General features: G+C 38.8%; 1 protein-coding gene across 6 annotated transcripts in view; it reads right to left on the bottom strand.

The window, feature by feature from the left end:
• Window positions 1–23,127, bottom strand: part of KCNK2 (potassium two pore domain channel subfamily K member 2) — a 128,590-nt gene that overhangs the window by 53,597 nt on the left and 51,866 nt on the right. For all 6 annotated transcript variants that reach the window (XM_008630332.2, XM_017730032.1, XM_017730031.1 and 3 more), the window contains 2 exons: window positions 21,604–21,914; window positions 8,099–8,216 (listed from right to left, as the gene is read on the bottom strand). In XM_008630332.2, the coding sequence (XP_008628554.1) occupies window positions 8,099–8,216; window positions 21,604–21,914 (429 nt within the window). The remainder of the gene's footprint in view (window positions 1–8,098; window positions 8,217–21,603; window positions 21,915–23,127) is intronic.

Genomic DNA, 23,127 nt, shown 5'->3' with positions numbered 1-23,127 from the left:
GATGCACAGATTATGTGTACATCAACCAAAGCCTTGATATGACACAAGCAGCCTTCTTCAGACCTTAGTTCCCAAGAAGAAAAACCACCTCTCCTACATTCAGATCAACATGATAGGCAAAGAGAGTTTGATTTATATTAGGCATGTTCTTACCTGGTATAAAAACCACATGCTATCCAGTCAGATCTGCAAAAATTGCTCAACAAGATGTCTTCAAAATCCAGAACTTGTGCTAAAAGTACCAAAAAAGTGCCTACTTTCTACAGTGATCAGTAGGCAGGAATTTCAGCTGATAGTCAGGTACGCTCTTGAAAGAGGTTATGTGCCCCCATGCTAGTCTTATATTGTGAGTCCCCACTCAAAAAAAAAACCAAAAAAACCCCCCACAAAACCAACTACACAAAAATCCTGTGATGGATTACAGCTGCCATTCCCTCTTTAAAAGCTACTTCTGCTTAGCAGCTCAACTAAACAAACGGGAAACAGCTGTGAACAAAGCAGCACACAAAGATAAACAGCTTAACATGCTCAAAACTTACCAACAGAGTGTCCTGAGGGGATGCACACTGTGAACAGGTGCTTTTATTTTGGCCTCCAAACCTTACCCACTCAGTGACCCCGATGTAGAAGCAAAGCACAAAACATTTGCTTTTTTTTTCTGTTTTCCAAAATCCTGTGCCTCTGTTTGCTTATAGGATTTGATTCTTGTGGTTGGTTGCATCACTACTTATCCAATCACAAAAATAAACAAAAAAGGAGCAGGACATAATTCCATTCATCCTAGCATTCTGCACACAGCGTAACCCCACTTGGCAATTCTTCCTCACATCCTTTCTTTTATTGATAACAACAAGATTTTGTAACCTGGGAATGGAAATGGACATGATCAGGAGCCCCAGAAACCCTGTTCTGATCAGCCATTGTTGAGATATTTGAATAAAGAACACAAAATCCAGTTTCATTGGCACATTGGCATTAACAGAGTAAGCTGTGAAAGCTTCACTGCTCATTTGCAGTGTAAATTGGGTACTGTCACAACTGACAAATTGACATTTTTACTCCACAGCACAACTTGAAGTTCCAAGCAGAACTGCTTTAAACAGAATCTGTTGTTTAGGAAATTACCAAAGGTAACGGAGTGATGGAAAGCTGCAAACCTGGCAATTTGTTTTAACACAACTATTTTCAGGTTTTGAGAAGAAGAGAAGATAAAAGCTCCGAAAGTGCAAGTACATCAAACTGCAAAAATGGTGCGTCCTCCTTCTTGCTTTGCAGGATCCAGCAATAAATAGACACCACAGCAAAATAAAACTGTCAGTGCTGCCTAGCAGGAAGTTTATCAAAGACATTTAAAAGGCTTTTTTATGAAAAACCAATTTTAATGAAGTCACATCAGTCCAGAAAAACATTCCAGGTGGTCAGAAAAAATATTCCAGAACATAAATGTAGTCAGAAACTCAGTGTTCCAAGCAAAGTAAGTAGTTGGGAGAGCTCTGAATCTAAATTATAAAAGAATAAAAATGCATAAAAAGAAAGATCAGGGCAAAAAAGATAGGAAAAGTGATATGAAATGTCACTGATGCCACCACCTTCCTTAAAGAGACAGCATCCCTTCATACCATCCATTGCCAAATTTCTTGTCCAGAATTCAGAACTTACCAGATAAGCAAAAACTCTCTTGTACATTCACACACCTAAGAGGCTACATCACCCTAATGTTTTCTAATATAGCTGATAACTTAAAGTAACAATACCACCAGAAATATCAGATCCTGAATATGGCCCACAGAACATGCAAGTGCTTGCAATTTACCATGTGCCTGCACATCAGATTCCTGTCTATCCAAACAGAGCCAATAGCAAAAAAATCATTTCTCTGTATAATGAACGCTGTGTATCATCCCATAAACTTGCACTTCTTCAATTTCAGAGCTACTCTTGTCATTGTTGAGGATTTTCTTTCTCTCAGTCATTTCGGTCAGTGAGGCTCAATTTGTTTTCTGTGATTTGCTCATTCAATTTAATTCAATTTTTCTGATATACAAGCCCTCAGTGTCTCTAACTGAGCTCTTCATCTAATATAATTTCCTTTTAGCTCCTCACCATCGTCCTTCCTCCACCACTGTCCCAGGTTCCCTAGTTTTCAGCAGTCCTATCCTAATTATTGCTCCTGTATCTTGTACAGTCCAAGTATTATTTCTTCAGCATTCAAGTCAGATAAGCCCTCTTTCTCACTGCCTGAGCAAATGCAGGAGAAAATTGAGGGCATAGTGGTAATACACTTTCAACTCACTGTTCCTGGGAGAAATAATTACAGAGGAAATCTTGTTTAGTCACTACTGCCCTGGGAGACAGTATGCTCAGTTCAGATGAAATATTTGGAGAATTGCGTTGCCAAATCCTAACAGGTCTCTCCAGAGCACAATTGAAGCACTATTTGTCAACAGCCAATAACTGGGTCAAATTCAGACACTTTTTCAAAAGTGCAACAAAAGAAGCAAAGGAAATAAATTAGAATGGAGCAAATAGAGACTAAAAATCGAATTTAGTTCCAACAACATTAAGGACAGCAGCACAGGGACGGGAAGGTAAGCACAACACTAACCTGGAGGAATGACTGAATTTTGAAGAGATCTCGGGGGGATTTTTTCTAAAACTAAAAATTCTTTCTGTTGGCATCTTATCAGATGAGATATACATGTTTAACACACTTTGAGAGTCAATGTGACTCTCAGGAGAGCAGCAGGAGTTTTCAATGGAGTCCTCTGCAGAGTAAGAGATGGAAGGAGCATTTCCACTTCATTCCCCAGTGACCTCTGTAGCACGTCTCTTACTACCACATTTTCACAGATCATAAATTTTAACCACTTTTTCTTCTGCATTGCTCTGCAGCTGGTCTTATCAGCTGGTTATATTAAGCCTTACCTCACACATACCCCTGCTAGAAGCACTATGAAATCTGGGTGCATGCAGCCAGGCTATCAATGGAGGCTGGGATCCTCAATCTTGCCTTGATGAAGAAGATTATTTCTAGTTGAGGAGCCCTGAAAGAAACAGGTTTTTGGGAGCCCTATATTCCAGTTTCCACCAAGTAGTCAAGTGCATTTAAGTAATGGACCCAAATGCAGGTTTGATTACTAATATGATGGAGAAAAGTCACATATCAGAATATTTTTCAGGCAAATGTATTTTATGTTTTTTTAATTTCAGGAGTTTTTCTCCAATCCCCTCCTCAATCAGCTTGGCATTTGCACTTCACTTTCTTTTGCTCGCTTCTTCTCTCTTCCCTTACAAATATGTAAACAGAAATCCAAGTATTTATACTCTGATAAGCTGCAATCTTTTAAAATGAAACCTTCATGCTCATCCTCCAAAGCTTTGTTTCTTCTTTGTTGGCACAAAGAAACAATAAAAGAAACATGTTCTAAGATAAGTATGTGATATTTCTTACTTTTCTGAACTAGGAGAACAATTTTTTCAATGTCATTTGCACTTTTTTATCTTTATAATTATCTGACATAATAGGTAATACATCTGATCATGGACAATATTTGTCTTCTTATAATGTCAAAAGTATTTTGTATATTTTAGTTGTCAGCACATTATTCTGTTACCTTTTATTTCAAAAATGCAGAGGAATGGTGCCAGAAGGGACAATTTTAGCAGCAGGATTTTATTATTGTTTCAAATCAACAAGCAACGTAGTAAGACTTTTTAAAATACCCTGCCTTCAAAGCAAATCTTGTGTCCAGGCAGTGGGAAAATGGCAGAAGGAATGACTCCTTACAGGGAAATTGCATTTGAAGCTACGTAACTAATTGGAGCTTTAAAAATGACAAATCTAGTCAAAAGTATAAATCTCTCTTTCAGCATCTTACTCACATCTGTCCCTAAAGTGTAAATATTTACAATTTTTTTCTTTATATATATATTGTTTTTTTCTTTTTCTTTTTAGTATTCACATTCCTTTGCACACTTTAATAATGGTTGCTAGGCTTTTGGAGCCCAAGCCCCCATGTTCCCATAGCTAGCTGCATGAACCCAAATTAAAGACTTTAGTCATAAATGAACTTCTCAGGAGGTTCATTTTCCAGTGAACATGAGAAGTTTACATTCGAAAATCAAGGGCTGGTGACAACAAAAAGTGGAGAAGGACAAAAAGAAATGATGTGTTCTTCCTTTTTGGGTTTGTAGACCAAATTTTTAGCAAGTGCTGGATTTGGACATCAATAGGGCTGCAATGCATCCTCGAGTGCTAAGGCATTAAAGGAGCTCTGTTTGAAAGGATGGACTCTGGCAAACCACAGCTATCAGCAAGGTTGCTGGCACTCCCAACTGCCATCCAAGACACTCCATCTTCCAAGAGGCTGAATAAATACTCTTCCCATGTGTCTACCTTGCAGTGCTTGAAAAAATCGTTACAGGCTGGCTGGAATAACAGTGGAAATAATTCATCTCTTTTAGCTGAAGATCCATAGCAGACTAGTAGAGGTTCTTGTAATACAGTTTCTGCTATTACAGAGGACTCTATGTTTTTTATGTGCTGAGAAGCCAGACATTTGGGAAAACAACTGCTGAGCTCAAGGCCTTGGCATGTCTTCTTTGTTTTTTCATTTCTCTAGATACAGGTCTCAAGCTTCAAGATGACAGGTCTGCTTTTCTACCCTGCTGCCAATGTAAAACCTTCCCCGCCCCTAAAATATAAGGCTGGGGGGAAGTGGGATATGTCCAGGTTATGTCTGTCGGCCCATTTCTGAGTTCAGCTACCTATTGAAGGAAATGATCCAGAGGTTACAAATCATGCACAGTGCCAGCAACAGGCTCTCAGAATAAAAAGAGGAGACCTAAAGGTTATTTTTCCCTCCTCCTCAGCACTATCTCCAGCTTTATGATTAAGTTACCATTTTTCTTGCTTTTCTCCTCAACCCTCTTTTTTTCTTTTCTTTGGTCATGTTATCTTAGAAGAGGACTGACTCGATAATGACATTTTCAGGTAGACAAAAAAGAGGTTCTTTTGTACTTTGCAGTATGCACAGTATCCCAGGGAACAATGCAACAATATTTTTCATAGATAATTTCATATTACTATTTCACTCTGCTACCCTTTTCCCTGTTAGAGACTGTCTGAAACCATTCTATATGCACAGACTAATAATCATGTAATTTCACGTTTCTTTGTTGAGATGAGGTATATTTGTTCTGGAAACATATTCACAAGCAAGAACACCCAACTGAGCCAGTCAAAGCTACAACCCTTCCTGAAACAAGTTCTGTGCTGTAGCACAGTAGTAAATGCAAAGCTAAACCCAAGGATCTGTTCTAAAGAATCCTTGTGAAATTGTTTGATTATGACTCTCAACTAAATCCACTTTTTAGAAAAGATCTAGTAGCAGTATCACATCATATTCCATTCAAACTGATTTTGCTCGTTTTATATTATGCACTGTAATATTTATTAGGTAGCATGAAGGATTATAACAGACTTCAAAAAATGTTACATAAATACTAAGCCACGTTTTCTGTAGTGTTGCCTCTGCTTTTGTGAGCTGGCTTTGGAACTCTACAGATGTAATGGCACCACCAGAGTGCCTTTCAGAAACCTACAGGAGATCCAGAAGATGGCTCTAATCTGCTGCCAGCAGCCACCAAAACAGACAGTCAATATTTTTCATGTCGATGTTCGACACTACTGGGATACAACAATAACAGTAATTGCAAGACAATAATTTATTGCTTAGGCAGATGCTAAAGGCTTTATTTATTATCCTCTCTCCCCAGAAACCAAATATTTGTGGGGTGCAAGTGCTACTGCTGATAAAGAAAGGCTTTGCTTTCATTAAAGAAAGGTTTGAGACATTCTATTCATAGACCACCAGTTCCATTTGAATGTCTTAGATTCCGAGATATCACCAAGAAGAGCGTGGGCTAAGTGATATGGTAAAATAAGAGGTTTGGAAAGCTACAAAATCTGCTGCGACACTGGAAAGCTATCACTGCCTCTAAAGGTAGTAATCCCTTTTCTCATCTGCAGGTACTTCTTAAGGTATACAGACTAAAGGACAAAATATTTACAAATTTTATTCATATTTATCAAACCTCGTTTGCAAATTATTTCTGTAAAGTTGTTCTATGAATTTATAAGGTCCTGTCTTTGTCCACAGAAGATATCTGTAGCATTTATCTGAAACCTGTGGCAAATCTCTGGAGATGCTCATAAGCCACATTTTCACTCTCTTGAGAAATTGAATTATTGTTACCATATGGCCCCTAACTGGAAGGAATGCCTTCACTTTCAAAAAGTAACTCATATACAAAAAGGTAGTTCTGAACACAAAATCACTTGCTGGCACATAATAACACAAAGAATAAGGGAAAGCACACCCAGCTGTTCTGTTTGCCACCATTTTCCCAGGTAATTTGCTTTTCCAAGTGCTTTCCACCACAGCCCCACCTTCTGTCACACCACAAGCCCTGTGAACCATGGTTCACAGCATTAAGACAACGCCAACCACTACAGCTTTCATATAAGCTTCTTGTCCTTGGATCCTGAGAAAAGCTCAAAAGTGCAACTGACTGGGAGTTTCCCATCACAAAGGGTCCCTGATGAAAGAAACCCAGTCACTCCAAACCCAAAATATTTTATGGAAGACTTTCTTCATCCATTTTTTCTCATGTTGCTATCACAAAACCCGAAACAAATATTTACTGTTGCCTAGTGTGACCTGCTTCTGACAACTCTGGTTTGCAGAAATGACCTGAAATACTAATTTTCAAATGCATTTCCTATTGGGTTATCTTGCCTCTTGGGAACAGTGGATCACAGGCCTGGATGCCTTTGCAGATTCCCTGCTCTCTTCTACGCCGGACTCACACATGTTTTGATAGAATCAGGTCAATAGATTAAATCAGGAAACACTTTGATTTAGAAAAACCTTAGTTTTACTTGGAAAAAAGATAGTGAGACAAAATGTTCCACTGCTTTTAAATAATTTTTGAACTTTTAATTCCTTTTCATATGTTAACTTTTATCCTTATTGGGAAGGTAAACAACTATTATGCGCTTTCTACAGGACCATAGATGCTTACAACATAAATTTTAGTGTTGTCCAAAGAGGATAACATAAGACTGATCACAAAACTATCCTTTCAAAGTTCTTGCTTTTTTTGGTTATAATCTTTAACTTTAATTAGATTTTTCAATACTTGGGGCTTTTCATCACTGTGAGGAGGTGCTACTGTAAAATCAGTAAGTTTGCTACAAATCAAGGAGGTAAGAGTTTCAGTGGTTGTTTTCACTAAATCTGTGTTTCAGTTACTCTAGACATGGAAAAACATTCTACAGGCATAATATTTATACATACACATACAGACGTATATATTCAAACACAAAAATTACGCTACTTATGCACTTCTATATAATGAAAGAAAAAAGGTACAGACAACCCTTGAGAAGAACATCCTCTTCCATCACAATAGTGGTAATTATTGCAACCATGTTACAATTCCTTATACATTACTCTCGTAATGCATTTCTCTTTTTTTTTTTCTCATGATTTCATCTTCAAATTTCCATCTATCTTGGTGAATGCCCCTTTGTGAGCCATGAGCTACATTACATTTTTTAACTGCATACCATTTGTACAGTATTGTAATCAAAGGGAAGAAACTGAAATATCAAAAGCTGCTTCTTTTTACACCTGCTCAGAGGGACAGTGGCTCTTTCAGAATTTAGAGAAAATAACAATACCAAACAGGAGAGCACAGACTTTAAATTCCATACATCTCAGTCAAGGTTTACTGCACATGTGCTTTAAATCATGCCCTATTTAACACTTGTGACTGTACAGTTGACCAAATTCCCCCCAGAAAATGTTTCCACAACCTCTTCCAGTCACCTGACAGAAATATACAGAAACACTTTTTTTCTACAGAAAAATCACTCAGCAAGGGCTCCTTATTTCTGTCATGCAGCTGGAAAGTAACTCTCTACTTAAAACAGAAGATTTGGAAGATTTACCATTAACAAATATATGCAAACACTGGAAATCAAAAGAGTTTCAGCTCATTGACCATAAAAAGATAATAAGCTGTGTCCTACCTATGGTGGTAATAACAGTGCCAGCAAAGAAGAAGGAACTTCCCAAGTCCCAGTGACTGATCTGAGCAGATGTGTTTCCTAAAGGTATGATTCCTGCATTTATTGCTGCCACTACTTGCTGCAAGTTTAAAAAGATTTTTGTCAATATTCATGAAGCAATTGTATTCGTATACATCACACAGTAAATTGATTACATCACTTATTTGATCCAAGCATTAAACCAGAAAACGATTTGTGTTGATCTGCTTGAGCTTTATCACTCAGTCAGGCTACAATTTATTCTTCAGCAGCCACTCCAGGCAATTCAGAAGAGCTGTAAAGTCCAGATCATTAGGGAGAATGCAAAATCCACAATATCTGTTACATCACTATCTTAGTTAGAAGGCAAATACAGGTATTTTTACTGCTGCAAGTGTTTGGTGAAGAAAAACATGCATTAGACAAAATTTATGATAAGAGTTTCCCACAATGTTCCTGTGTTGTGTTAGGCAAGCAAATGGACTTCTTAAAAACAGTCATTTAAAAACACCAAGAAAAAATGCCCATGCACTCTTCTGTATCAGATTAATTCCAATTAAAGAAAACACTTTTGTATAACAGATAATTCAATAACTTAAAAAATTACACATACAATTATAAAACTTTCACTCTAGCAACAAAAAAATCAGTCAAATATCAAACATGTATGTCCATACAACTATGTACTTCAGAAAGGTTCTCAAAAAATTCAGTTCTAGCAACTAAAATCAACAAGCTTGCCACTAGTGACATTTTCATAGTCTCAAGAAATAATAAAGGTTTCCTCTTACAGCAGTGTCACCTACTGTAAATTCTTATTACAAAATGTATTCCTGTTTTGTCATATCACGATTGCAGATATATACTGGTATTTGAGTTAAACAATACACACCAGGAAAAAGTATTTTTAGACTTGCAATAAATATTTCAAAGAATATAAGTCTGCATTTCATTCTGGAACTTTAAAACTTTAAAACATGATTTATTTCTAATCATGATCCTTATAAAAATTATTGGTGTCTAACAAAAGAACAACAGAGGAAGCAATACCACAAAATGAAAATGAGCATTTTAACTAACTAATAGTTCCTGTCTGGCAAGACGTCCAACAATCATTAGGTACATAAATATATTCAGTGATAGGACAGACCAGAACCATCTTCCATTTGAGCAGTCTGTTGCAGAGGAACAGTGTTGTACAGTAGCAGTAATTTTTTTTAGTCCCAAAATACGTTGATAATTTGCAAATTAGAACATTTGTGTTACTAAACAATTCCCGCACTGTTGATCTGGACAGAAATTATGAAGTAATGAATGCTGGATTAACTAGGACATCTATTTTTTTATTGTGGGACTTAAATCCAACATTAAATCCAACATTAAATCCAACTTAAATCCAACTTAAATCCAACATTTCCAGTTGGCCATTTTCAAAGCTCAGATGCACAAAGTAACCATTTTGAAGTCCACTGCTGCCCCTCTGCAGCCACAGGGATCTTGCTGCCAAACCTAAACAATTTCCACCATCCAGGGTTGTCAACAGAAAGCCAGCTGGGGTATTTTTACACAGACTTTTAACAGCTTTCACTTTAACTTTTTTTTAGGGCTTTTTTTTTCTTTTAATAACAGGCACACATCGAAGAAGTGTAATTCTCAATCCTACTGAGAAAGGAAAAAGGATGGGAGAAGTGAGGGGGAAGAGAGAGTTTAATTTTCCTTTGTGTTGGAAGGATAAATCTTCTTCTGCATTTGTACAAGATGTACAACTTGGCAGGAGCAAATACAGCAGCACTGGTACTGACAGGTGTTTCCATCTGTGTAAGAAGGGACACATCAGACTAAGGAGAGTGAAAACCCTCCATTGAATTGATTTTATAATTTACACAACACAGATATTCCTTTGATTTACAAAGCCCAGTGTGCTGCATTATACAGAGCATGCTGAGTACAGCCTGAGCACTGTCACATTTCAGGGGACTGAAAAGGGCTGTCACAAGTCCTGGTACCTGCACATGGGAACACGCCCTGGAGTGAGGACATCATATGATAGAGCATGGGATCAATGCAATTTTTTGGAACCATTCTTGTTCCATTACAGTTTCTTGTATTGGATGACGGCGCTACCCAGAGCAATGCACCTGTTTAAGCAGTCTAGCAAGACCAAATTTTATACAAATCCAGATGCAAAATGTTTTCAGGGCTTTTATCATCACTGCACATTTTTGAAGCCGTATGTACCTCAAGGCCTTTTATACGAAAGGTGTTCCAATCTAAACTGCTCAAAGACCCACTACAGCTATGCATTTCCTGACTTCATCTACCATACCTATATTTTTCCAGGAAAAAAATAATACAACTTAACCCAAAACTGCCCAAAGCACAACAGATGGCTACAAAAGACAATTAGCTGCTATTATTATGTCTCTGATTTTATCCAACTGCTAATCAGGAAAATAATCAGGGCTGCTTTCAGAGATGCTTCCTTTTCGTACAGCCTCCTAAGTTCTGACTATGCACACTTTTAGGGACTTTCTGAGTAGGAGGCTGCATCTGCATCATGGTGTTCAGATTGGCTTGGGTGAATTGCTTTACCATTAATTTCTCTAACTTCTTTTGGAGCTCACTTGTATTTTAGGAGCCAAGTCATTCTGTGGCAGTGAGATCTGCAAATTACTTGTGGATCATTTAAAAAGCATTTCCCTTCTGAGAGTTTGTATGTACTTCAAAGTAATTTTGTAAGTTCTTATGTTATGAGGAACACTTGAATAGCAATTTCTAATTTGTCTCCTTCAAGAAATTAATGATCTTACAGACCCCTCAGCTTTCTCTTTCTTTCCGAATTAAAGATGTTTTCTTATTAAACAAAATATTCACCTTTTTAAACAAATCTGTTGTATATCACATATAAGTTGGGGGTTTTTATTGCCAGTATTTCTCATTGACTTTCTTTGTATATTTACTGATTCACATTTGTAAATTTATGGATTGTTTTAAGCACAGTTTTAGTCATAAAGGGTTAGATGATGACCTCATCATCACTGGGCTGTTGTTTTCAAACACACAAATGTTATGCTTTCTCCTGGGCTGTGACCATGTTGGGAGAAGCCAGACATAGATACTAATAAAGCTGCTGCATTTTATTCCTTCAGAGTCATCTGGAAGAGTCCTCCTGACTAACAAGGGTGACAGGTGGGTAAGGTTATTGCTTTACTGAGGTCTATACTACTGTCTCATAATGTCTTTGAATGTTGCTTGCAGATTTTTCAGGAAGGGTGACTGCATTTTCAGTTCTTTGGATCAGAGGATGACTTTTCTTCTTAGTGTGATCAGTTTTAGCCTTCTTTAGCTAAGAAGATCCTCATCCAAGACTATTCCCAAGAAAAATTTTAGAAGAAAATAATTTATTGCATATCTCCTAACACTTGTACATTTCAGGGCACTAATTTCAGGGTAATTTCCTATGTCCACCGTACAAACCTACCTGGAGGATTGGATATTAACACTTCACTAGCCCGGAATAAAAACCAAGGCTCCACTAACTTCACTGAGGGCCAGCATGTCAGCCTTAGCCCTCAAGTAGCAGGCTTATTGCTCACTGTCACAGCTGTCACATTCAGTTCTCTGACACCTTAATTCTTGGTCGTCAGCCTCTTTTTTTGACTGACGCCTTACTACTACAGCAAACTTCATTTGTCATGAGTTTGACTGACTTCCTTCCTTCCTTCCTTCCTTCCTTCCTTCCTTCCTTCCTTCCTTCCTTCCTTCCTTCCTCCCTCCCTCCCTCCCTCCCTCCCTCAATTCTTTCTGTCACTTGAGATCTTTGGCTTATCCTGACTGACACATTAGTGACAGTAACTCTGTGCATTTTGAATCTAAAGGCAGAATTATGAAAATTCTATATAATCTGCACAGTCATCATACCGTGCAGCGCTTAAACACTTTGTGTGATCTTAACATGGGAACTTCTTGACTTATCAAAATTATTTTCCAGTATTAAAGTTAACTGACCTCCTCAGTGGCAATTTTTCTAGGTTTTTATTCCATATACAAAATGAATTGGTTTAAAAATCAGTTTGCTTCAACAGTACAGAACCAGTCAACATTAGAACAGGGATGTGGACAGATTAAATTCTTAAATTATGCAGATTATTTTGCTTGCATTACCTTCTTCCAGAGCTTTGACTAGTACTTGTTTCATACGAGGTGACTGAGGACTGAGCAGAGGGTGGGTCACCCAGAACATGGCACCCAATCAAGGCTTCTCTGCACAATGATTTTTAAAATAATAGAATATGGTTATACTTGTAGTAATATGTTTTTCTTCTTTAATGATCTTCATAATGGTGAAAAAAAATCAGGCCCTTTTTTTTTGATAGTGAAGAGAATTGAGACAAAATTTTGAAAGATTTAAAAATTTTAGAAAATTCCTATTTTTTGAATTAGGTGAATTCTCAGACTGCCTCTGTACTGTATCTCAGGATAGACGTGAAGCGTGTCTGAGATCAAGTCCTCACTTGCACTACACCCACACATCCCAGCTACTTGGCTTTGCAGCCACATTCGGGAACAAGCTTTAGCAGAGTATCAGAGAAAAGAGGCAGAGACGATTGAGCTCAGAGTGGAGAGGTCAGGCATGACCAGAGCTCCAAAAGCACACAAGCATTGCTTTCACAACATACTTTTTTTGCTTGAAATCAGAACACTGGGGAAAGGAGAGTGACAACACAAATCACATTTTGATTCAATGTCAGTTTTACATTTCCTATATAATTTAGAAAAGCTTCCTGGTCAATAAATTGTGCAGTTTTGTGTTATTCCTGTGTTCATGCAGGCATCTCTCTGTAGAGGCCATGCTGAACTTTGCTCTGCAGATTAGGACATAGAATACTGTGACTTTTCTTCTGTCAAAACAAGAGAGAAAACAGTCTTTCAAACAGCACCGTCATTTTCTGAGGACAGAAGACAATTCTAGGTCAGGGATTTTATCCTTGCAAGGAGTCTATGGCATTGACTGACAAAAGCCAGCCTGCTGGCCAGAGAGCTGCATCCACTAAGTGGGTCTGCAGAGACTCAGGAAAATAAGGAGAGGTTATAAAGTGTGAAGGCTGGCCTCTGGTAGTCAACTGTTGTCTTACATGGAAATCAGGCAGAAATAAGTATGTGTCAAACCAGTCACTCCAATGCTCATCTCCTTGTTCCACACCAGGCTCTGAATACATGTTTTTGTACCATCTTCCAGTCACTTCATTCTCTGAAATGATGTAACACAACAGTTCATTACTCTCAGCTCTTCTACCGGAAGATTAAAATAGAAGCACCTCAAATTATGCTTCTGATAAAATCCAGTGCGTGCTTTCTTTCGCTACCCAGCTTGCCAGGAGTTAGCTTGTACTTCCTGGCAGTCACTTGAAAAGTGATGTCAAAAAGTCAGATGTGTCTCAAAGTTTCTGGAAACCATTTTTCAGCCTGGATTTCTTCCTTAACTGCCATAGTTCTGCTGCCATTTGACAAGGGCACTCTCCCTTTACATGTATAAAGATACATCTCATATGGCCCAGCTACTGCTCAAGTCCTGTGTTTTTATTTCAGCTTTGGTTTACAAGGAATGGAAATCATAGTTCTCAGTTCAAAGGCACACCAGGATGCTTTTAACACTTAGCAAACAACTCTCCAGCCTCAAAACACACGGTTTTGGGCCTTGATGTTGAAAGAGATTGCAATAATATTTGTATTATAGTTCTGTGATTCCTTGTTTTTTCTTTTTGGTTTTTATAACGTATGAGTATACTCTACACTGGAGACTAGTACCCCACATGCTGAAGAACTGAAGTACTCTTTTCACTCTCTTTCACAACTACTCAAACTAAAAACATGCAGAAACGTAACAAAAAAACATTTCTATTTCTAAATATGTATTACAAACCCCATGGGTTTCTAAGTATATAAGTTCTCTGTGTGTACATACACATATATATGCATGTATATACACGTACACGTTCAGGGAAGAAGGTTTTTCTTTGCTTCTTGAGATTACAGACTGAAAGAATTATGCAAACAGCTGTTCAGCAGAACTGACTTACTAATGAGTCATATCTGCCACCCTTTCTAAGACAAAAGCTGGCATTCAGATGCAATCAGGCTAAGCTAAGTTCTAGGTCCTATAAAACTCTTCATCTGAAGGAAATGAAATCTTTACGGGTCTCAACACCAGAAGCAGCAAAAAAAGTTTGAGACCAATCTGCTTGAACAAAGAAGTGACAAGGGCAATTAAAATTTATTTGTTATTCTCCCCCCAAATAATGCTCATGAAGGATAAAAACCGCTTTACAAAAATCCTTTTGGTTTAATTAATATGTAGAAAATGGCTACAGAAAACGGAGCTGTCCTGTCCCTGGAGGAAATGCTCCCAGACAAGAGAAAGTTTGGCAAAAAAAAAATCCCTTCTTCCAGGAGCTGAGTACAGAATCAGAAGAGGGAGAACAGCAGGAACCTGAGCAAGTAGTACACAGAACCCAAGGGCTTCTGCAACCCATCCAGACCCAACCACAGCAAGTGGGTGTCTGTGGGGAAGAAAGGTCTGGGTAACGGTGTGATCAAAGGTCTTTCACAGAGATCTTTCATTTAATAAATATTTCTCTGATCTGGGGATTCAGGTAGAATTGGTGGAGTGAGGAAGGAGACAACTGCATTCAAACATTTATTTCTGAGCAGAGTGAAACAGAAAGGAGACACAGACACAGCAAGAGGAAAAGAGACACATGATGCTGCTGTACGAGTTAGGACTGCCAGGACACCTAGAGTTAAGAGTACATAAGCCAAGTGCTCTGATGGGCAGACACCATACTAAGGACAGACACATGCACAGGCCAACAACTCAAACTACAGTTCCTGTGCCTCATGTTTTAACTGCTTTGAAAGTCCTTCATTTCTTTTTTCATTGCCTTGAAAACACCACCAACAGGCAGCTCTGCTGCTCGTATCTGCAGTTTGTCATGAGCTTCATAATTGAAATGCAGATGGCACATTAAAAAACTGATGCAATGGTATTTTGGATCCTCAGATAAATAAATAAAATATACTGCAGCCTCAATTTCTTCTATGCTGGCCTATCAATCTTTTCAAGGCTTCAAGTTTTACAAAGCATAAGTGATGCTTCCAGGCTAGGATCCTGACATGTGATGGTTCCTGTTTTCTTTTGAGAGTCTGGAAGGAATGCAAAAGGAGAGACTAAGAATATTTAGGGTTTAAACTTGTACATTCAAACTACCTCAGAAAGTTCCTGCTTAGAGGACCCGTAAGCTACAGCTCACAGGACTGAAAATGTCTACAAAAGTTGTGATTCAAAGAATTAATAAAATTTTATTTGAGCTTAATAGGTTTAGTTAATAAATTTTAATCTTGTCTAAATAAATTTTGGGTTTGTCTGAAAACAAGGACTTTGCATCTGTGTTTTCCCATCTACTTTATTTTAACAATTTTCTACATAATTTAGGCTTCAAGGAGCTTATCTCATTGAAATCAAACAATATATTCCTGAAAAATTATTTTTTTCCACGATAATTTTCTTGGGGCTACAATGCAAGATGTGAAGAAGCCTGTGAAAGAGACAAAATCAGCTACTGGTAGAGGTGCAACTTAACGTAGCTACCTACCTTCAACTATAAAAATGAAGCTGCAGCAAATACATACTTTAAAGTAAAATGTTTTTACAAGAAATTAGTCACATAAGCCATGATGACTTCCTGGTGATGCCAGTTTGAAGAAAGAAACACTGCGCCCATGTCATTCATAATTATGTCAGGCTTCCCTCAAGAGAGAGATAAAGAAGAAAAAAAAGCATTTGTCCTCAAGGGAGATTAAAAAAAAAAAAAAAATCCCCATTTTGGTCTCATTCATGATCTGAGAACTGAATGGGAAAAAAAGGGGAAATGCAGCTGACACAAATGTGAGATGAAAACAGGAATGGCACATAACTGTGGACCCCTGCACGAAGAGCTGTTCTCCCCACGTTAGCCACAAGCCCACATAGAACTCAAGAAGACCAACTTTTGGGATCCAAGTGAATTCAGCTAATCCTGGTGGCTCATTAATTATTTCTGTTTATTTTAAATGCAAGCACGTTTTTGTGGGCATTCAGTTTTCAGAAGAAGCCACGTATGCTGAAAGGGGCTGGATTTAAAACCCTACAGGAGTATTACTGCTGAGACAGCTTGGTGCAGCACCCTGAAAACTTGTTCAGATTTCAAAATGAAAGCTATATAAGACAGGAATTACCACACACAGCGCTTGGAACACATTAAAAGATTGTGCTGTTTAGTACAATAGTATTTTTTTCACTTGTTAGCATTTCAGAATAAATATATTTGAAGGATCTTTCTGCTAAAGAAGAAAGCATTATTATTATTATTAACTTATGTTCCATTGTATCTTTACTTGAAAACTCTTTATTAATTTTCAGAATTAACTCACTTAGATAACTATAATAATTCACACCAGCTAGCTGGGATATTCTAGATATTTAAGATAATATAACTGAAATTTTTCTTATTTTCCATTTTTGAATGCAAAGCAATGCATTAAAAAACTAGCTTGGGTACTAAAAGGAAATTTTTTTTTCCATTTTGGTTTTAAAAGGTTAACATAGACAAATAACCGCTGAGTAATATATAATTAGGTGGTATTTACATAAAAAGCTCTTCTCTTTTTTTTTTTTTAATCAGTTTTTTCTTTGGCAGGGAGACAAACCATTGCTTCTCATTGCCAATACATCCCATAACACAAAATATTGGCCGCATTCTTGTGTCCTAGGAACAACATGAGTTCTGGGCAAGGAGAAAGCTAATTCACTGGTTTTTCACGCACCTTATTTCCTCCACAGGATATTCAAGATCCTATAGAGGGAATGAGGTGTATGAAACAACAGTAATGACAATTTTATGATGTTGCTGAATATCATATTCAGTCAGGCTCACCTGCTCCCAGACACAACCCCAGGAGATGTCAGGAAGGAAGACACAAGCATCTCGTGGCTGCACAGCACTGCATGAGGACATGAGTGCCACCTGAACATCAGCAGTGTAACCCAGGGTCTCTTTACATTTGTTACCATGCACAGGTCTATAAATATAGCAGGAGTTTTTTCTAGGTTCCTGGCAATACATTTTGTTCATCTGAGTTTGAAAGATGTCTCTAACATTTTAAATGTTTAGTGGTAAGCTTGCTGTAGGAAGTAGTCAACAAACTAAAAGAAAATTAGAAGTAGATTGAAATAATTAGATACCAGAGCTCCAGTTAGAGAATTATTTCATTCTTTAATGCTCATTGTTATTTGTGCATGTAGCTGGATTACTCCCAGGTTTCTATCGGCTTCTACCAACAAAAAGCTCAGTGGAGAGGGAAAAATTGTTGGACAGAAGACATAAAAAATCCTTAGTGTAAAAGAAGACGAGGTTTATATGTTTTGTCACATATACATTAAATCTACACAGTCTGAACTATGTTTACTCTTTTATTCTGTCACCTGACAGTTACTTTGCGTTGCATGGCAGGGCCAAGTTGAGAGCAGGCACAGACAGAGAAACCAAAACATCATTCGTGATGAATTGCAGTGTGTTCTTCTTCCAAAAGAAGAAACAGTAGGAAAGAATCTGGCCACGTTTCTTTCTGCAGCTTTATAATGTATTAGATATCACACATAACCTTTACCAAACCAAGGCTTTCTCATCTGTTAATAAGTGAGATCCTTGCAAGACCTTCCAACTGAAACTTTTAAAAAGTGAAGTTTAGCATCAGACCATACACAGCTTGCTACTCTGTTGTATTCTCATTACTCACCCAGGTAGTGTTTGTACTTTCACAAGCCTCCCTCCTGGGATATTTCTCTAGTTGTAAATTTAGATATACCACCACTGAGTGCTGTGCACTGCCCACCTCAGCACCACTGGGACAGCATCCAGTGATGCACTTAACGCTGTTGGTAATACTGGCTTCAGGCTACAGCAAAAGGAGCTGAAATTGCCTGGAAAAACTGGTCTCTTGGGTGCATAAATATGCTCTGCATGACTTCTGCACATTTTTAATATGCTACTAAATAGAAGTGCTCACAAAAAGCAGAGGAATTATGTACCTGGATATACCTCCCAGGGTCCTGCCTTGCTGTGGTTCATTGCAGGTATATTCTGCTACAGTGAGGCAACAAGCAACTGAAGTGCTTTAGATTGAAAGAGATTTGCAACACTGGACCAGCAAAGTCAGAGACAGAGGAGGTCATGAAGACCATGTCCTTTTTTTGTCAGCATGGGAACAACACTGCTGGACTAGGCTGAAAAGTTATGAGGAAAACACAGGTCCTTTTTCTGAGGCAGCTGAATCTACCTCAGTGCCATCATCAGAGCACTCTATTTCATTAACTTTGCACATTTTCTAGGCTGCATAGCAGCTCTCTGTTGCCCCATATTTTTCATCTATATAAAATATATGATGTCTATAAAAGCATAATTCTCACCTAGTACACTCAGAGGAGCCACACAATCAGTGTGACAATACAAAGTTTCAGGAACTCAAAACCCAGGGAATAAACCTGAAAAGTTGGCAACAGTATATGTTGTTGTTTTGGGGTTTTGGAGACTGGTGAGAGAAAATAAGGATGGAGAAGACAGGAATGGAAAAATCCCTATCCTGTGTGTATTTATTGAAACACACAACACTGTTTTAGACATCTTTGTGACAAAAGGAAGATTTCAGCCAAGGTGCTAGAAACTCCATGACTCCTGGGTGTTGGCAAACTGGACTGTCTTTCCACTTGTACTTTTTTATAGCTGAATTTGTGCTCTCCAAGTAGTCTCTCTAATGTGCTCACCTGAAAAACCTACCATATATTGTACTGCCAGTGGACAGTCTTGGGACAGTCAAGCCTGCTTCAGAATAAGGATTAAATTGCAGAGCAGAAGTTTGTGAAGATTGAAAAAGCCTGGCATGACAAGCACCTTGAGCAATGACTAGCAGGAAAGAGCCAAAACAGTTTCTGGATTCCCAGAATACTAAGTTCAAAAAGAAAAGTTGTAATGAATTTCATTATAGTTTGACTCAAGGTAAATACTTGATTAAAGAACACATTGCAGTCCGTAAGCTCTGTAATTTTCTTCACACAAGACTAATCATTCCAGCTCCCTTCTACTTTAGTACATATTAATTTTCAGTTTTATAGCTTTCAGTGAATTCTTAAATAACATTTACTTTTTCCTTACACACACTATTTATTTTTATTCATACAGACATCCAATGAAAACTGAAGAAACACTGCATTATATTGTAATAGCAGTCAGACATAATCCCAGAGAGACAAAATGTATTTCACTAATTTAGTTTCTGTGACAAAGTAGCAACTAGGGAACAGATATGACCCCACATGTAAAATAGCAGCCTAGACCTGGAAAAGTGAATTTGAGACTCTCTTTTAGCTTTGCTGTCCTGTTCTACTTTGGGCAAGCAGAATTTCCCAACCCTTAGGCAACATGATATCATTCACTAACACTTACTCTGCGTAAAGCAAGGCACCCAAATGGGCTCCCTGTGCCCCAGCTCTTCTCCTATAAAAGGAGTGTAACAGCACATTCCTACCTCCATCTCATGGTTCTCTTTACAGACAATGAGAAGGGAACATGGGCAAATTAAGTTTTCCATTTAACCCAACAGCAAGCAGAGCAAACTCTTCCCACAATTCTCTCTCATCTGCGTGCTGTGGGAGGCTGTGTCACCTCCCCGTGGTTCACACGCCTGTGTTTTTCTGGTCGTGGCAAGATCATTAGTGGAGATGGAAGCTAATGCTGGTATGGTTATCTGTGCTCTGATGATTGTACTGAAACTTATTTATTTTACACTGAACATCAAATGGGCATTGAATGCTGATGAAGTGGTTTTTTATTATCAATCTGTGCTTCTGGGCAGAGAATCATAAATGCTAGAATATCTAAGTACTCCAGAGCAAACTTCAACAGTTGTTGCCTTAAGGTCCATCTCACAGATGATGTAAGATAACACGGCTTCAAAATTTCTTTTTTTATCTTCACAAGTACAGTATCTGACCTAAAAATTTCATAGGAGGATATTTATAGTAGCTACAAGAGTTATTTTTCATCAGAATGTGCTTGTATATTTCTCTGAAAGGTTATCTCACATTCTGCTGGTCAAACCACTGGAGCACAGTTATTACAAAGCATCTAAATCACTATCAGCAGCATCTCCTCAGGCATGCCTGGTCGAGACTTATGGAGACAGGAACTGTCTGACAGGCATTTAAAGGGTAGCAGTTTTGGAACACATTTTAGCAATGAAGCAGGGGAGAAGTCAGAAAATACAAGACATTTTCCCAGCTTACCTTTAAAACTCATAAGTAGTGTACCATAAAAATAACTCAGCACATCAGAACTCTATATTTAAAACTGAAAAAAACATGTCCATGTTGATGCTCAAGTGTAGATCAGTGTAGAGAGGTAAATTCAACTTCTAAACTCCCAGCCATATCTGCTGGCAAAAAACACCTCCAGAAATCTTTGCTGCCCACGCATCTGGCATGATCCAGAGTTCCTGCTCGCCATGGTCTGGATGTCCAACACCCTCTCCTCCTCTCCCTGTCCCATCTTGGGCTCTGTAGACCCCGACAGCCCCATGGCTACTGTTAAGGAAGGAGTCAATCCTTGCCAACTCTTGACTGTTCACTCCAGCCTCCCGTTTCATTGTCCCAGGCCCAGAACTGATGTTATTTGGCAGCCCTCTGCTATTCCCTCCGGTGCAACTGGATATTCATAAGATGGGATTTAAGTTGGAAGGGGATTTATAAGGCTCCCGATCTAGTTCTGTGCTACTGCAAATAAATATTTCCTGTGGTTCTGAGGCAGGTGACCTGCAAGGGTAAAGTCATGTTAGTAGGAACACACCAATGTGCATCATTTGTGGATGTACCTTTAAGAAGCAGAGAAAATTGAGATTTAAGATCAAAGTAGGAAGTCCATGGTACTTTCCTGTACTTAAAACAAAATCAATATAAAGAAACATACAGCTGGAAGGAAAGCTAGCTTGATAAAATCACAGTAAATTACGAGTCCTTTAAGGCAATGGATGGTGTAGCTTCTTCCTCAGAATTAGGCACTTCAAATATTGACAGAACTTGTAAGGCACAATCAATATACCAATTCCTTTGTGAACTATTAATTATATATATTGCTGATGAATAATCATTTAATTAGCATAATGGGAGGCTTCAGTGAAAAGGCCATCTACCAAGCATACCAGACCTAAAAATAGCAATAGCTTTCCAACCATGAGGCTTTGCATGAAAATGCAAATGTTCAACTTCTGGTCTTAACACGTTACATCGCTCAGCCAATACAGAGCTTTGCTTATAAAGGTTTTGCCCCTTATCACTGCAATACTGCCATATAGAATTTGTTCCTCTAAGGCAAGGTGATGAGGGGTTTGGTATGGATTACCTGAATCAGTTCATCAAGCTCTGTTGCATTCACACAGGAATGCTGAGATACAAACGTCTGCTTCTGAATCACAATGGTGGTTCTCTGGGAGGTCTCGTGAGGCTGCTCCAGGGCTTTAAATACTGTTGCTCCAATTATTAAATACACGACTACCACCAGAAAAATTGTTGAGACTGTCTTCCATTTCATAACATTAATGGCCGAATCGCTTTCCTCCCGTGAAGCAAGCACGGTAGGCTTGGTAGAAAATGATAATCTTGGTTTGGAGTTCTGAGTGGCCGATTTGGGATCCAGCAAGTCAGGTGCCGCCACTGGCAAAAACAGGAAAAGAAAGTTAATGTTTACAGTGCCACTCAGATTTCGTTAACTAAACTTCTTGCCAAGAGATTACATGAATTCTGTTGCTTCCAAATGGAATTCTTAAACTCTTGAATCTTTCTCTTAATGCCATGATAGCTTACAACAGATCTGTTGCTCTGAATAATATCCATTTTACATGCATATGCACATTTGCAACATTTTCTGTCTGTCCCCTTATGATATTCAATCATTTCCAAAAGCAGATTTCCACTACACCCTTGCATTTCATTACATTACTCCAAGGTAGTATTTTGCTGCAGAGGTTCTTTACGTCTGCTGTTCTCTCAAGCACTGCTAAGCAGCTTTCCAGCTGTGTTCTACCTCAGCGTTACAGAAGTATGAAGAAAATACAAAACCTCCCCTGTCTCACCTATTTTGTCTTATGTTCCAACAAATGCTGCCAGAGAACAGTTGTATGATCACTTCCAAACTCCCCAGACACAGCCATAAAAATAAGACATTGCTCATCATACCGGTCTTAACGGGCTAATTGTGTATTGATTACACCTTTCAGAAAACTGCTACAACACCTAATTGTGTATTGATTACACCTTTCAGAAAACTCTGCTACAACACATGTGTGCTTACTGGAAGCGCCGTGCATTTGTTAGAGCAGGTATTTCTATTTACAGCTACAGAAACCCATCGGGTTAGGAAAAGAGCAGCGGAGTGTGTTAATCAAGTACTTGGATAACTCATGTGACTACCAGTAACTACACTAAAAAAAAAATCCTCCACATCAAGTGCAGGTAAAGGTCTCCTGTGGGAAGATGGCCACAGCAGTGACCACACAAGTTATATTTAAATTGTTTTGAATAACCAGTATGTTTTAAATGGCCAAGACAGCTCTTCCAGCCGCTGGTGGGAAAGCTCAGATCTACATCTAGAGGAAAGTCTCCCACAGGACGGCGGAGATGGGATGCGTCCCTGCAGGGAAGGCGGTGGTACTTGACAGAGTCACCACCTGGGAGACCACCGGGCTCCGGCACACGCCGCGGCTCCGGGAGAAGGGGGCGGGAGGAGAGTGGCAGCCCCAGACCGGGCCGAGCGAGGACCCGGGGCACCCCTCACAGCCCGCGGGGTGGGCGCCAGGCACTCCACGCGCGTCGCGGTCACGCCTCCCACTGCTCCGGCCCCCTCCCCACGGGCACCCGGGGGTCGGGC

Source organism: Corvus brachyrhynchos, unplaced genomic scaffold, assembly GCF_000691975.1.
Source record: "Corvus brachyrhynchos isolate BGI_N302 unplaced genomic scaffold, ASM69197v1 scaffold101, whole genome shotgun sequence".
NCBI classification, from domain to species: Eukaryota; Metazoa; Chordata; class Aves; order Passeriformes; family Corvidae; genus Corvus; species Corvus brachyrhynchos.
This window is presented reverse-complemented; position numbering and strand designations above follow the sequence as displayed.